The sequence below is a fragment of the Gopherus flavomarginatus genome, chromosome 2 (genome assembly GCF_025201925.1).
Source record: "Gopherus flavomarginatus isolate rGopFla2 chromosome 2, rGopFla2.mat.asm, whole genome shotgun sequence".
In the NCBI taxonomy this organism is placed as follows: Eukaryota; Metazoa; Chordata; order Testudines; family Testudinidae; genus Gopherus; species Gopherus flavomarginatus.
Genome location: NC_066618.1, coordinates 187,828,074 through 187,841,507, shown reverse-complemented (window position 1 = coordinate 187,841,507; position 13,434 = coordinate 187,828,074). Strand labels below are relative to the sequence as shown.

The following is a 13,434-nucleotide window of genomic DNA, read 5'->3' as shown; positions in this document are numbered from 1 at the left end:
TGAGCCACTGTAAATCTTATAATAGGGTGTTGATTTCTTTTTATGGAAAGAGTGGCTATTAAAATTACAAATGTGGAGAGGTTTGTGTAACTGTCCATCAACAATGTTGAAATATTTGAACAAAGTAAATTTTTACCTGATCTCGGGCAGGCACATGATATATAGTCACCATTTGTGAATGCAAGAGCTGCTGAGAATAAATGTGCAAGTGTATGTAACCTCTGTTTAGACACACAGCATTGGGTAACAAAGGAATAATATAAAGATGGCTAGCAAGTTATTTAATTACGATAGACACAGTAAACAGGCAGTCATCTGCCATCTGAAGTTTTTGGTCTAGTAGTAAAATAACTTTCCTCCTCTACCTCAAATATTTCAATTTTAAACACTTGTATTTAAAACAGATACTACAAGTTATAAACAAAAGTCATTTTGAAGAACATGAATGAGAGACGCAACATAACTTGCTTTAACCCTTTCAGGAAAGGGACAAAAACTTTGCGAAATTGAAAGGATACAGTTTTTTTTGAGTAAGAAGAAAACAGATGAACTCAGAAATCTACACAAACTCCTTTACAACAGGCCAGGCACAGTAAGTCCTTTAAGTCCATCTTTTGCATGATATTAACGCTCTTTTGGTAGAGTAAAACATGTATAATGTATCCTTGCTTTTCCAAGTGGACATGTGTGTCTTTTTAAAAGCTACGTAGTTAAAATGCGTGCCCACAGAATGTTAGCATTAAGGTACATAGTCACTTAAAGGATTTCACACATAATTATAATTATCTACCATTGTTAGAATAACATCTAAGATTACAAACACAGAATTTTTTTTTCTCAGTTCTTCAAATTGTTTACCCCGTGCGTTTGAGCACTACATGCATAGTTGATTTCACTGTGGTCTCTTCCTATGTGGTCTCTTCATATTTTGTGACACTTTCATACAGCAACTGAGGGGAAGAGGACACTTTTTTTTATTTAAAACAAAACAAAAGCCTAGTCTCCCCCTCTTCCCCCTCACCCCCCAAAAAAAATTGTCTGAAAAAACACAAAAACTTGCAGGACTTGGGTAGATGAAGTACCTGAAACAACTTAACTTGCCTTTTGAGGCGGATCACACTTCAAGCTGATGTGTTACCCCTTTAAACTAATGTAATTTACATGACTAATCTCTTTAAAGAGAGAAAATACAAAAGTAAAAAACTTGAAATTTGAAAAATAATTTGCTAGCACAGAAAATGTTCCAAATGATCTTAACTTTCATCAGTAGCAAATTTGTTTCTGAACTATTTATGTGCTAATGATCATACATTCAGTTTTGATGTGGGGGTGTGAAGAGGGTTGGATCATGGCTCATATTGTGGGGAGCGTCACCCATAAGAAGGGAGATTAATCTAATACTTTAGACTTTATTTCTAAAGGAGATGTTTTGAGATATGGAAGAAGCACTTATTCTTAAGCTTCATGTATTGGAGAAATTTTTGCAAAGATTTCTTATCGTTGCTAACACTGGGGTCAGCTTCATTGATGGTAGCAATGTTGAAGGAGCCCTAGTGTGGACAAGCTGCTGTAGTTTTAAGCATCCAGTTGACTACAATTGCTTCAAACAAATGTAGATGACCGAATGTTTAAAAGATCAGCTTCCGCTCTAAAGTAGAGCTCTCAGTGTTGTAACCAGTGGTATAGCTGAACTGGTGTTAGCAATGGTGGGACACATTTGCAAAAGTTCCTTAGTGAAGACAAGCCTATTGATGGAAGTTTGAAAGTCAAACTTAATGCTATTTTAAAGGGCAAGAAAATATGTGAAAAATACTTACACGAATCCAGGAATCGAAAAATAAAAGTCTAAAACTTGCCATCATTAAATGGCATAAAAATGCATTAACACTTTGCAGAACGCTGAGTTGAGCAAAACTCAAACTACAGAAGACCAGGCAATGCAAAGTTAAGGTTGTCCATGCCACCTTAACTCTGTCTTCTTCCAGCAATGTCCCAATACACCCTGTTAACGCATATACCTTTAATCAGCCAAATCCAGAGTTGCTGAAACGTGCAAATCCTTCACTGCCTTTTACATCCTATTCACTTTCACTCACAGGATTCCATCTGACATCATTAAAGCACAAAAAGTGGATGAGGGTAGAGTTTGCCCACACCACCTTTCTTCTGGTTCCCTGGAGCTGGCAGTAGCCATGGGATTTATTTGCATACACTACAGGTGCAGTCAGTGTGTTAGGAGTACCTACAGCGAATGATGGAGTCATTAGTTGGGCCTGCTTGGCAAAAGTGTGTTTGATACAAGGACATTTGTGGATTACTTTGAGGTGTTAGACAGAATTGTGATTATATGAGGAAATCTGTGTTTTGCACCTTCCGAGAGAAGAGCTGTATGTGTACCTTTAGGATCCTGTATGCATAATTTCAGTAAAGAATTGTGCGTTATATCAGTAGTAGGGCATAAATCTCTTATTACAAAGTTATATTGTCAGCAGTTTGGTGGAATATGAAAGGATTCTAATGCTTTAATGATCATAGAAATGTAGGGCTGGAGTTGACCTTAAGAGGTCAAGTGCAGCCCATTGTGCTGAGGCAGGACAAGTAAACCCTAGGCCATCCCTGACAAGTGTTTGGACCATCTATTCTCAAAAACCCTCCAATGGAGATTCCAGAACTTCCCCTAACCTAAATTTCCCTAGCTGCAGATTAAGCCTCTTACTTCTTGTCCTACCGTCAGTGGACATAGAGAACAATCGATCAGTCCTCTTTATAATAGCCCTTTACATATTTGAAAGTCCCTGTCAGTCATCTTTTTTCTCAAGATTAAACATGCCTAATTTTTTTATCTTGCTTTATCGATCATATTTTCTTAACTTTTTAATCATTTTTGTTGCTCTCCTCTGGAGTTTGTCATATTTCCTGAGGTGTGGAGCCCAAAATTTGACACAGTAATCCAGCTGAGGCTCACCAGTGCCAGGAAGAGCAGGACAACTTTCTCTTGTCTTATATACGACATTCCTGTTAATAAACTGAAGAATATTAGTGTTTTTCCCAATTGTATCACACTGTTGACTTGTATTCAATTTGTGATCTCTCAAATCCTTATCAACCGTACTACCACCTAGTCAGTTATTCCTCATTTTGTAATTATGCACTTGATTTTTTTTTCCCCCACATGAAGTACTCTGCACTTGCCTGTATTGAATTTTATTTTGTTGATTTCAGACCATTTCTCTAATTTGTCAAGGTTGTTTTGAATTCTGGTCCTGTCTGCCAAAATGCTAGCAATCCCTCCGAGCTTGGTGTCATTACCACATTTTATAACCATACGCTTCATTACATTATCTAAATCCATTAATTAAAATATTGAATAGTATCAGACCTAGGACTGGCCCTGTGGAACTCCACTAGATACTTCCAGTTTGATAGTGATAATTATTGTTTGAGTATGGACTTTCAACCAGTTATGCACCCATCTTAGTTATTTGATCTAAACCACATTTCCCTGGTTTGTTTATGAGAATGTCATGTGGGACTGGGTGAAAAGACTTACTAAAATTAAGATCTGTCTCCTGCTTGTCATCCCTCTCCCCCATCCATTAGGCCAGTAATCTGCTAAATAGTTAATTAGGTTGGTTTGGCATAATTTTTTCTAGACAGATCTTAATAATGCTATCCTCTAGGTCAGTGGCTCTCAAACTCTTTTTACTGGTTACTCATTTCACATAGCAAATCTTTGAGTGCGATACCCTCCTGCCCCCCAAATTAAAAACACTTTTTTTTTAAATATATATTTAACACCATAATAAATGCTGGAGGCAAAGCAGGGTTTGGGGTGGAGGTTGGCAGCTGGTGACCCCCCCACATAATAACCTCACAACCCCTTGAGGGGTCCTGACCCCCAGTTTGAGAACCCCTTCTCCAGGTGCTTACAAATTGATTTAGTTTTTTCCAGTAGCTTTCAAGGTATTGAAGTTATGCTGACTGCTCAATAATTCCTAGGGTCCTCTTTGTTCCCCTTTCTAAAGATAGGTAGTTATGAGTTTGCCCTTCTCCAGTTCTCTGGGATCTCACCCATCTTCCATGAGTTCTCAAATATAATTGCTAAGGGTTCTGAGATTGCTTCAGCTAGTTCCTTAAGTACCCTAGGATAAATTTCATCCAGTCCTGCAAACTTGAATACATCTAATTTATCTACATATCATTTAAAACTTGCTCTTTCCCTATTTTAGCTTGCGTTCTTTTCTGTCATGCTTCCTGGGGAGGCACCTACCCTTATCATGAGGAAGCCTTGTCTCTGCCTGCTGGGTGTCAGTTTCCCAACTCCATCAGCCACAGGCAACACAAGCACTTCCATCTAGGCCTACAGAGACCCCACTGCCCCTTTACAAGTTAGCAATAGGCAGCCTCCAAATGTCTCCCTTGAGTGTCCAGCCCCTGATCCACTGGACACTCATAATATTTACAGATTTGCAGCTCCCAGGGGAATAGTACAACCCAACTTACCAGTTACATCTTCGATCACTGCTCTGTGTTACAGACACAGCACTTAGATAATTTGGTAGTGAAAAGAAAACAAGTAAAGTTTACTTAACAAAATATAGAGATTCAAATGCTGACTAGATACTTCTGTGTCTTAGGGCAATGCTCATCCCAAAGTCCTAGTGTTTTACAGCCAGGTCCTTCCATTCATGAGACAAACATGATGTCAGCTTGCCTGCTAGGTGAAATATTCTGGGTGTATGCACCCCAAGATATATCAGAACAATCCATTGTCCTTATTCATAAATAGGATGGTGTCAAACACCCCCCTTCCCCCCGGTTGTGTTTTCCTGTAGTTTTCATATCTTATTGAAATTGCAAACTCCTGATTAGCCTTTGGCTCAGAATGCAAATAGACATGAATTGTGAAGTGGAAGATACCTGCTACACCAGATAGGGAAATAAATATCTGTTACACCCTGCCTGAAACGAACATTCCTTAGATAGGTTTCACTTGCTTATCTGCCTTGCAAACATAATTTTCAGTTTAGAGATGTAACGACTTAAATGTTATCCATACATATGTTTCACAAGTGATTAAGGTGACCAGTTGTTAAATGGCTCTTTACCTCATATGCCACCCTTTAGTGAATTATTATTCATATATCTGATCCAGGGGGATCCCTGTAAAACTTTGTGCATCCCCTGTGCCTTCTCCCAATTGTCATCAAGAGGTTCCTGGGTCATACTTCCCCATTGTTAATTGTATTGAGTATCTGTTCACCGTTAACCTTGTTAGTGAAGACTGAAGCAAAATAAGCACTAAACACTTCAGCCTTCCTGATGTCATCAGTTAGCTCTCTTTCCTCACTAAGTAGAGGACCTATGCTTTCTCTCATCTTTTTATTGTTCCTAATTTATTCAGAGAAGCATTTCCTGCTCTTTATGTGCCTTTCTAGGTATAACTCTTTGTGCCTATATGTTTGCACTATTCTTTTGTACTCTTCCTTAGCAATTCATCCATGTTTCCGCTTTTTGTAGGATTCTTCTTTGATTTTTCAGGTTATTAAAGAGGGCCCATGGAGCCATATTGACCTCTTACTATTCTTCTTCTCTTTTAGAGTGGATTTGATTTAAATCACTAGTCAGGAAGGCTTGATTTAGTCATGGATTTCTACATAAAAGTGCATCTTGTTGGTGGTTGTAACCTTGAAACATAGTCTTTACAGCTCAGAGATAGATGTAGGTTTCATTTTTAGAAGGTACACTCTATACATTTTTGAAGTGATTTATTTTGAAAACTTTTCAGATTAGCTTTACAGCTATACCAGAAAATAAATGATTGGTTATTTCATTTACCAAAGATAAATGAAGCAGATATTTATGAAGTCATTGGGAGATGAGCTATCTCCAATTCAGTAGGTTAATCATTAATATTTGGAGTATTTTCTTGCCATGCTGTATCAGGAAAAGAACATCACCAGACATTTAAATTCTTTTATTTAACTAAAAGAACATTATGTATTTTGGATTTTTTTCTTCAACAGCAAACATAATATTTTAACAAAACAAGCATATGAATTTTTGAATTTAGTTAAACATTCAAGTTTTTTTTAAATCAGGTTTGTTTCTGTTAAAATTTGTTCTTAACTATAATAGTTAAATGAAATATTATTTTTTTAAAAAACCAAACAAATTAAATAGACTGTGTAAGCCAGGTCAACATGAGAAACTTAAAATATTGGCTTCTGCAGCTAACTCAGTCATCTTCACCTTCATTTTCCTGTTTGTTCATAATCTGGAAAAGAAAAACAAGCTTTCCTGCTTTTTCAGGTCCCAAATGATTTCTCAGTTTGGAATGAATTAGTCCAAAGGAAGAAAATTATTCTTTCTATACCTGCAGAAGAAGCTACTGCTGTTAAAAGTGAGATCATGACTTCACTAGTCTCTGAATCCAAGTGTTTAAGTGACTTCCACCAGTTCACTGGTGTGACTTTCTTTAAAACATCATCAGCAAACATATATTTCTTGAATGGTTCACCCTTAGCGCTGAAGTTCGTTATAGTTGGCATTATGGAGGGATGATTGCTGGATGTCCACGTCATAGCGAAATCCTCTTCTTCAGCTGTTAAGGTTTGACCCTGGTACTGAGTATTGAGAATATTTGCAAGAAAATGAGCTGGAGATAGTGCTTGTCCCATTTGTTTTTTTTAATGCCTGTATTTTAACTCTGTCATTGCATATTTCTCTTTTTAAGATCTCACTCAGGGCATGGCTACACTTGCAGATGTAGAGCACTTGAGTTAAGCCAGCCTTCGTAGATCGCAGTAGGGAAAGCTCTGTAGTCTGTCCACGCTGGCAGCTGCCAGTGCACTGGCATGATCACACTAGTAGCTCTTGCAACGGCCACAGAGAGTAGTGCATTGCGGTAGCTATCCCAGCATGCAGGTGGCTGCAACGTGCTTTTCAAATGGGGGGCTGGGGTGGAGTGTGACTGGGAGTGTGGTGTGTGTATGCTGGTGGGGAGAGAGTGGGTTTTTTGGGGGCTGAGAGCATGTCGGCATGCTGTCTGTTAAGTTCAGACGGCAGCAGACCTCTCTCTCCCCTCCCCACCGCTTCTCTCTCTCAGCATTCCACAGTAATGATTGCATTGTCTCGGAGCAGATAAACATGCCGGCTGTCAAATGGAGCTTTCAAAGGGCATATCCAAAACAATGACAAGAGTGGCCACCTGCCTTAAGGGGTTTATGGGACATTTCCGGAGGCTAATCAGAGCGCAGTAATGCAACACTTCGTTCACACTGATGCTAGGGCACTCCAGCGAGGACGCATCAAACATTATTCTACTCGCCAAGGTGGAGTACCAGGAGTGCTCTAGCTGTGGAGTCAGAGCGCTCTATGTGTCTTGCCAGTGTGGACGGGTAGTGAGCTAGTGCATCTGGAGCTCCTTTACTGTGCTGTAACTCGCAAGTGTAGCCAAGCCCTCAGTTACTTCCAAATTTCAACAGCATCAGCAATAAAACAGCTATTTCCCAGCATTTTGTTAAAGGCTACAGAAATAGGCTTCAGGGTACTTGGCATGTGTTCAACATTTCTCTTAAGCCCAACTTTGAAAACTTTGGCTCTGACAATGCCATCTGTTTTTTTTTCACGATTTTATTCACAAACTGTCATCCGATTAGGCCAGTTCTTGATATAGTGCTCAAAATAGTCCACTACTGAGTTCCATTGCACTTCTTGTGGGAAAGTTTAGCTTGGTTCCTCCTACTTTTTTCAGAGCAGTGGTTGCAAAGTGGTTGTTACGGAAGTATTTTGCAATTTTAACAACATTAGCCTTTATTTCTGGAACACTGAAGTCTTTGGCTAGGAGATGCATCAAATGAGCAGTGCAACCATATGTTATTAGCTTGGGACTCTCTTCTAAATAATTTCTTCTAATCCTGGATACATCTGCAGCATTGTCCGTGATCAAGCTGCATTCTAGACACTTGAATTTTTGTTCACAGTTTGATAGCTTTTACTGCTGCTACTTGTAAGTATTCTGCTGTGTGTGCATTTCCTGATGCATCAATTGTTTCTGTAAGGAAGACATTCCACACAAGCACATACAACAGGATCATTGTGGATATTGCTCCACCCATCAAGACTCAGGTTAACAAGACTCTAGACCTTTTGCACACTGCGCAATTTCTCTTTCATACACTTTATCCAGCAATTTGCCTGTGACATCTGCTCTGTTGGGTGGACTGTATCCTGGTCTTAATGACTTAACCATGTTAATGAAGTATGGGTTCTCATTCATACAGAAAGGAGAGTTTGTTGCATAAACAAACTGGGCAATTTTTTCATCGATTTACCTTTTTTTGTAATCTGCTGGTTCTTATCGCACACTTATCTAAGGTTGTTTCTGGATAATGGAGTTTTTTTTTTCTTTTTTGCTGCAAGTGATATACTGTGGCTATGTGACATACATGATGTGACTGAAACACTATCATTGGCAGATAACTCTGAAACTATAGAAAATGATGGTGATCTTGAAGGTGTATAGTCTTCAGAATCTTGTTTGTTGAAGATGGATTCTTATCACAACTGCTTCTAAAATGATAGTACCATAGAGTAATAACTATATTTTTTTGCTCAAACATGAGAATTCAAGAATAGTCCAGAAGGAATATAGGCAGTCCTTAAGAAGAAAAGTATGAAATAAAAAAGTTTACCTACCTGAAGATCATGCGTGTTCAGACATGTTCCTTTCATCATCTTCAGCACAGCTTCCTCCTGAGAAGGAACACGTCTCATGATGTTTTTTCATTCGGGCAACCAGGGCTTGCATTTCTTTGTTGCACTGTTTGCATTTTGCATGTGTGCCTGTCTTACCCACAAGTCGAGGAACTTCATTAAAATATTCCCAAACTGGGTCTCTTTTACAGCCTGCTGCCATTATAGGTTTTCTCTTCTAGTGAGAGAATGGTATGGTAGATCTCAAATCAATGAAGGCTACGCTCAGAAAGATTTCAAGAGTTCTGGAATATTCTGCTCAAACAATTTCACTTTTGTTTCTACTGCCTGTCCCTCCCTCTCTTCTCACATTTATTGCCATACTTCTTCTTGTCCAGATCTATTCCATCCCCAGCAAGCTTCTATTCATTGAACTTTTTGAAACTTTGCACTTTTTGAGAGAGGTAAGGGATTGACTCTGTGTACACAAATTTACAGAGGGTTGAGGTCTGTTATTTCTCACCTCTATATTATTTATTTATTTAAAACCATTTTTGCTGTTAACAAACATGCTATCTCTGGAGACACAAATCCACAGTTTGAGAACTGCAAAACTATGCACCTCTGACATGGTATCTTCTAGACTGAGCACTGAGTCCCATTGGGTAGATCAGGGCTGTAGAACTCGTAAAGTGGCAAGGGCCATATTACTCCAGAGAAAACAGCTGAGGGCTGATCGTGTGTTTTGGATATTTGTCTGTCCTAGAAATGCCTTGTCCAACTCCTCTTCCTGTTCTGAGGGTCTGCAGATGTCTACTATGATGTCACCTCTGTTTTTTCACCATTCATCTTTACCCAGAGACTTTCAACTGGTCTGCCTCTCACCTTCTGGACATCAGAACAAGCCTATGTATACTTCATGTATAATGCAAAAGCACCTCTCTTTATCTGCCTGTTCTTCCCGAACCATACCTACCCCTTTATACCAATATTCCAATATGAGATTCATCCCACCAAGTCTTTGTGATGGCAATTAAGTCATGATGGTTAAGTGAAAATGTAGATTGAGATTGTATCCTTTCAGTAATCGTATATCTACATTTGAGGCAGGAGATCTGATTCCTAGCTCACGTAGATGTACACAAGCTAGCATGCTAAAAATATCAGTATAACCGCAATAGCGGAGGCAGCTGATCAGGATAGCCGCCCAAGTACGTATCCAGGAGGTCTGGGTGGGTTTGTACTCAAGTGGCTACCACAAGCCACCACCTGTGCTATCCTTGATGTACTGATCTTAAGCATGCTAGCTCAAGCAGAATCACACCACCCAGTCTGTAAAATGGCTGTACATTTTATGTACATTGTACACTTTATATATTGCACATGTATTCTTTCTGGGTAGTTGTCTAAGTGTGAGTATAGAGTAAGGGTGGCCAACCTGAGCTTGAGGAGGCAGAATTTGCCAATGTACATTGCCAAAGAGCCACAGTTATATGTCAGCAGCCCCCCCCACCAGCTCTCCCCACCCCCCTTTCAGCACCTCCCACCTACTGGCAGCCCTGCTGATCAGCGCCTGCTCCCCGCACCTCCCCATCAGCTGTTTCGTGGTGTGCAGGAAGCTCGGGTGAGGGCACGGCAGGCTCAGGAGAGGGCGTGGGAAGGAGTGGAGTGGGGGCTGGTCTGTGGCAGAGTCAGGGGTTGAGCAGTGAGCGCCCCTTGGCACGTTGGAAAGTTGGCGCCTGTAGCTCCAGCCCCAGAGTCGGTGCCTATACAAGGAGATGCATATTGGGGGTGGGGGGGGGAGCGATAGCTCAGTGGTTTGAGCATTGGCCTGCTAAATGCAGGGTTATGAGTTCAATCCTTGAGGGGGCCATTTAGGGATCTGGGGCAAAATAATCTGTGAGGGACGGTACTTGGTCCTGCTAGTGAAGGCAGGGGGCTGGACTCAATGACCTTTCAGGATCCCTTCCAGTTCTATGAGATAAGTATATCTCCATATATTAACTTCTGAAGAGCTGCATGTGGCTCCAGAGCCACAGGTTGCACACCCCTGGTATAGATACACCAGGATCTGGAAACTCCTGAATATTATGGTGCTAAGGGCCAGTGTGTGTGCACATACTGTGGCATTGCTCAAAGAGGGCAGAGGTAAGGTGATATTTTTTTATTTTTTTAAATTAATAAGGTAAAACAGCACAGTCAAAACCAGTCTGTTCTTTACTTTTTATGCTGCTTACTCAACTTATGCAATAAACCAGACCAACCAATTTCTGCCTCTTAGGCACTGGCAAAAGGCTGCACGTGTTGGGAGTGGAACCGCTATAGTAGTACTACATAGAGCTGAAGGCCAGCAGTGACCATCAGACCCATCTGATCTGACCTCTTCTAACATAAGCCATAGCATAGCTTGGGTTTTTATACCTCTGAGCGACGTAGTTATACTGATAGAAGTGTCTAGTGTAGACCTGGCCTAAGGAAATTTCCCAGACCTGAAGAAAAGCTCTGTATAAGCTTGAAAGCTTGTCTCAGTATCAGGAGTTGGTCCAATAAAAGATTACCTCACTCACGTTGTCTCAAATACAGGAATACTCAAGTATTTTCATACGTTTTACAACACTATACAATGGCTGATCATAATGTCCTAATTCTGTATGCCTTTTTGAATGTAAGCATCTGAACAAACTTTCTCATATAGTATTAACAATTAGCTGAATAAACATTGCTGCATGTAATCTATGAAACTGTTTCTAATGAGACGTAATCAATGTGTTCTGTTTTAGGTTGCCTCATTAAAGAAGAATGTGGGTCAGTTCAGCGGGTTTCCATTTGAAAAAGGAAGTGATCAGTATAAAAAAAAGGAAGAAATGCTAAAAAAGTAATGACTTCTATAACTACTTTAATATAGCTAAATCATGCTGGTTACACTTATTTTCTAAGGTTTGCTCCAGGTAATTTACATTTAAGGATGAGGGATTGTTTTCTAGAGCCCTGCTTTTTGTCTTTGAGCTGAGCTTAAACATTTGATTTCTTAATAGGTTCTAAATATTGTTTCAAATCACATTTAAACATTTCTAAAGAACTAGTTTCATTAGACATACGCTCTCTTTAACTTCAGATGCAGGTTTAATCGTAATGGTGTAGGATTGTACTGGAAAACAATTGCTGTTGCGTATTGTAATTTTTTTCTAGAGATTAGAAAAAACATATGTAATGAAGTTTCAACACCAGAGTGGCTTGAACTTCATGTAGAAGGCTTTAAATAATTTCCTCTTGTATTTTATGTAATCTCTGGATGTTAGCAAATGTCTACCAAGAAGCAGAACTGTCATCCTTAGTTTTCTGTAGCTCTGATCTTCCTTTCGCTGTACCACTTGTAAATGTTGGGTTTGGACAATGCAGCCCCCACACTTCTAGGTCTAGTTGGCCCCAATGCTCTCCATTCCACCTAATTATTTCACGAGGAATGGCAAGACTGCTGTGAGTAGCATGTTGGTCTGACCAGTGAGAGACTCGGGTTTATTTCCCAAGGTTAAGCAAAATGCTTTGAGGGCACCACATGCAACTCATGACAAGGGGTACACCTATATTGTTCACTAGCCCTTATAGTTGAGGAAGGAACTCCTTTGGCTCCAAAGGGATTGCCATTCATCCTTCCGTGTCTGAATGGGGAAGTCCTTTTCAGGACTAAAAAAATTTCTGATTATTTGCATATTTAATTGCAGCCTTATTCCTTTCAAATGTATGCCAAGACCTGAAAATATGTGCAAATAAGAACAGTAGCTGCATGTTTCTGTTAGAAATGTAACTGCAAAATGATTTGATTTTTTTTAACACTTAAATTTGTAATTAACTCCTCTGTTAAGAATGGGAGAAGTTCACAACTACTTTGTGCTGCTATTTCAGTCTGGCTTCAAATTCAAGACAATTTACTGTCTTCTATTTTGAAGTTAGTTCTGGTAAGTGGAAAGAGCAAGCAGACTTTTTAAATTGAAAGTTTTGCCCTTTACTTTCTTCGGTCTGCAGAAAATCAGTGGAACGACGCCCATAACTTGCAGAGTTTTGTTCTCTCTCTATTTCTAGTTCCCTAGGACATGCAGTTTTCCAAGAGTTTAATTTTAAAAGTTAGTACTTATCAAATATTCATAGCGCTACATAACAAATCATGGCAAACTCTAAAGATGAAAATCTTAATCTTTAACAGGTTGATTTGGAGGACATTTACATTACCCTAGATATGCAAAATATTATAGGGTATAAACACTTTTGCATATTCACACTCGTGACTAATATGAAAAGCAGCTGATGTACATTTGATCTGATGTGCTAATCCTCTTCAACAAAATTTCCATGTTAATTCTTAAAATCCTCCTCTGAAAAAGCAGTTGCACATGTGTTATTTTAGGTCTAAGTACATCTGATTATCTGCTTGCTCTACTGACAAGTTTTTACACCCTTCAGCACTGAAGAGTCTATACATACAACTGTGTGGGGAAATTCTACTGTAATATTAATTACATTCTGATTGCAGGACCAAACTCTGCCTTCTGTACACCTTTGCAAACTCGCTATTTTCAACAGGGTTGGACAAGCATAACTGAGTACAATATTTGGTCTGCAGAATTTCATATGGTGAAGAAGGATAAAGCAAAGCAGAAAGAATGAGCTTAAGCTTCAAACAGCACATTGAGTTTGACAGTACAGGCAACTGGAGTTATTACTTATAAGCTGAACTTGGTA

At 39.4% G+C, this 13,434-nt stretch overlaps 2 protein-coding genes across 2 annotated transcripts in view; both read left to right on the top strand.

The window, feature by feature from the left end:
- TPMT (thiopurine S-methyltransferase) overlaps positions 1–13,434 on the top strand; it is a 270,354-nt gene that overhangs the window by 176,271 nt on the left and 80,649 nt on the right. The gene's annotated exons all lie outside the window — the stretch shown is intronic.
- Positions 1–13,434, top strand: part of DEK (DEK proto-oncogene) — a 34,459-nt gene that overhangs the window by 4,060 nt on the left and 16,965 nt on the right. Inside the window, exons 4-5 of the mRNA XM_050941681.1 lie at positions 483–592; positions 11,478–11,572. Coding sequence (XP_050797638.1) covers positions 483–592; positions 11,478–11,572 — 205 coding nt within the window. The remainder of the gene's footprint in view (positions 1–482; positions 593–11,477; positions 11,573–13,434) is intronic.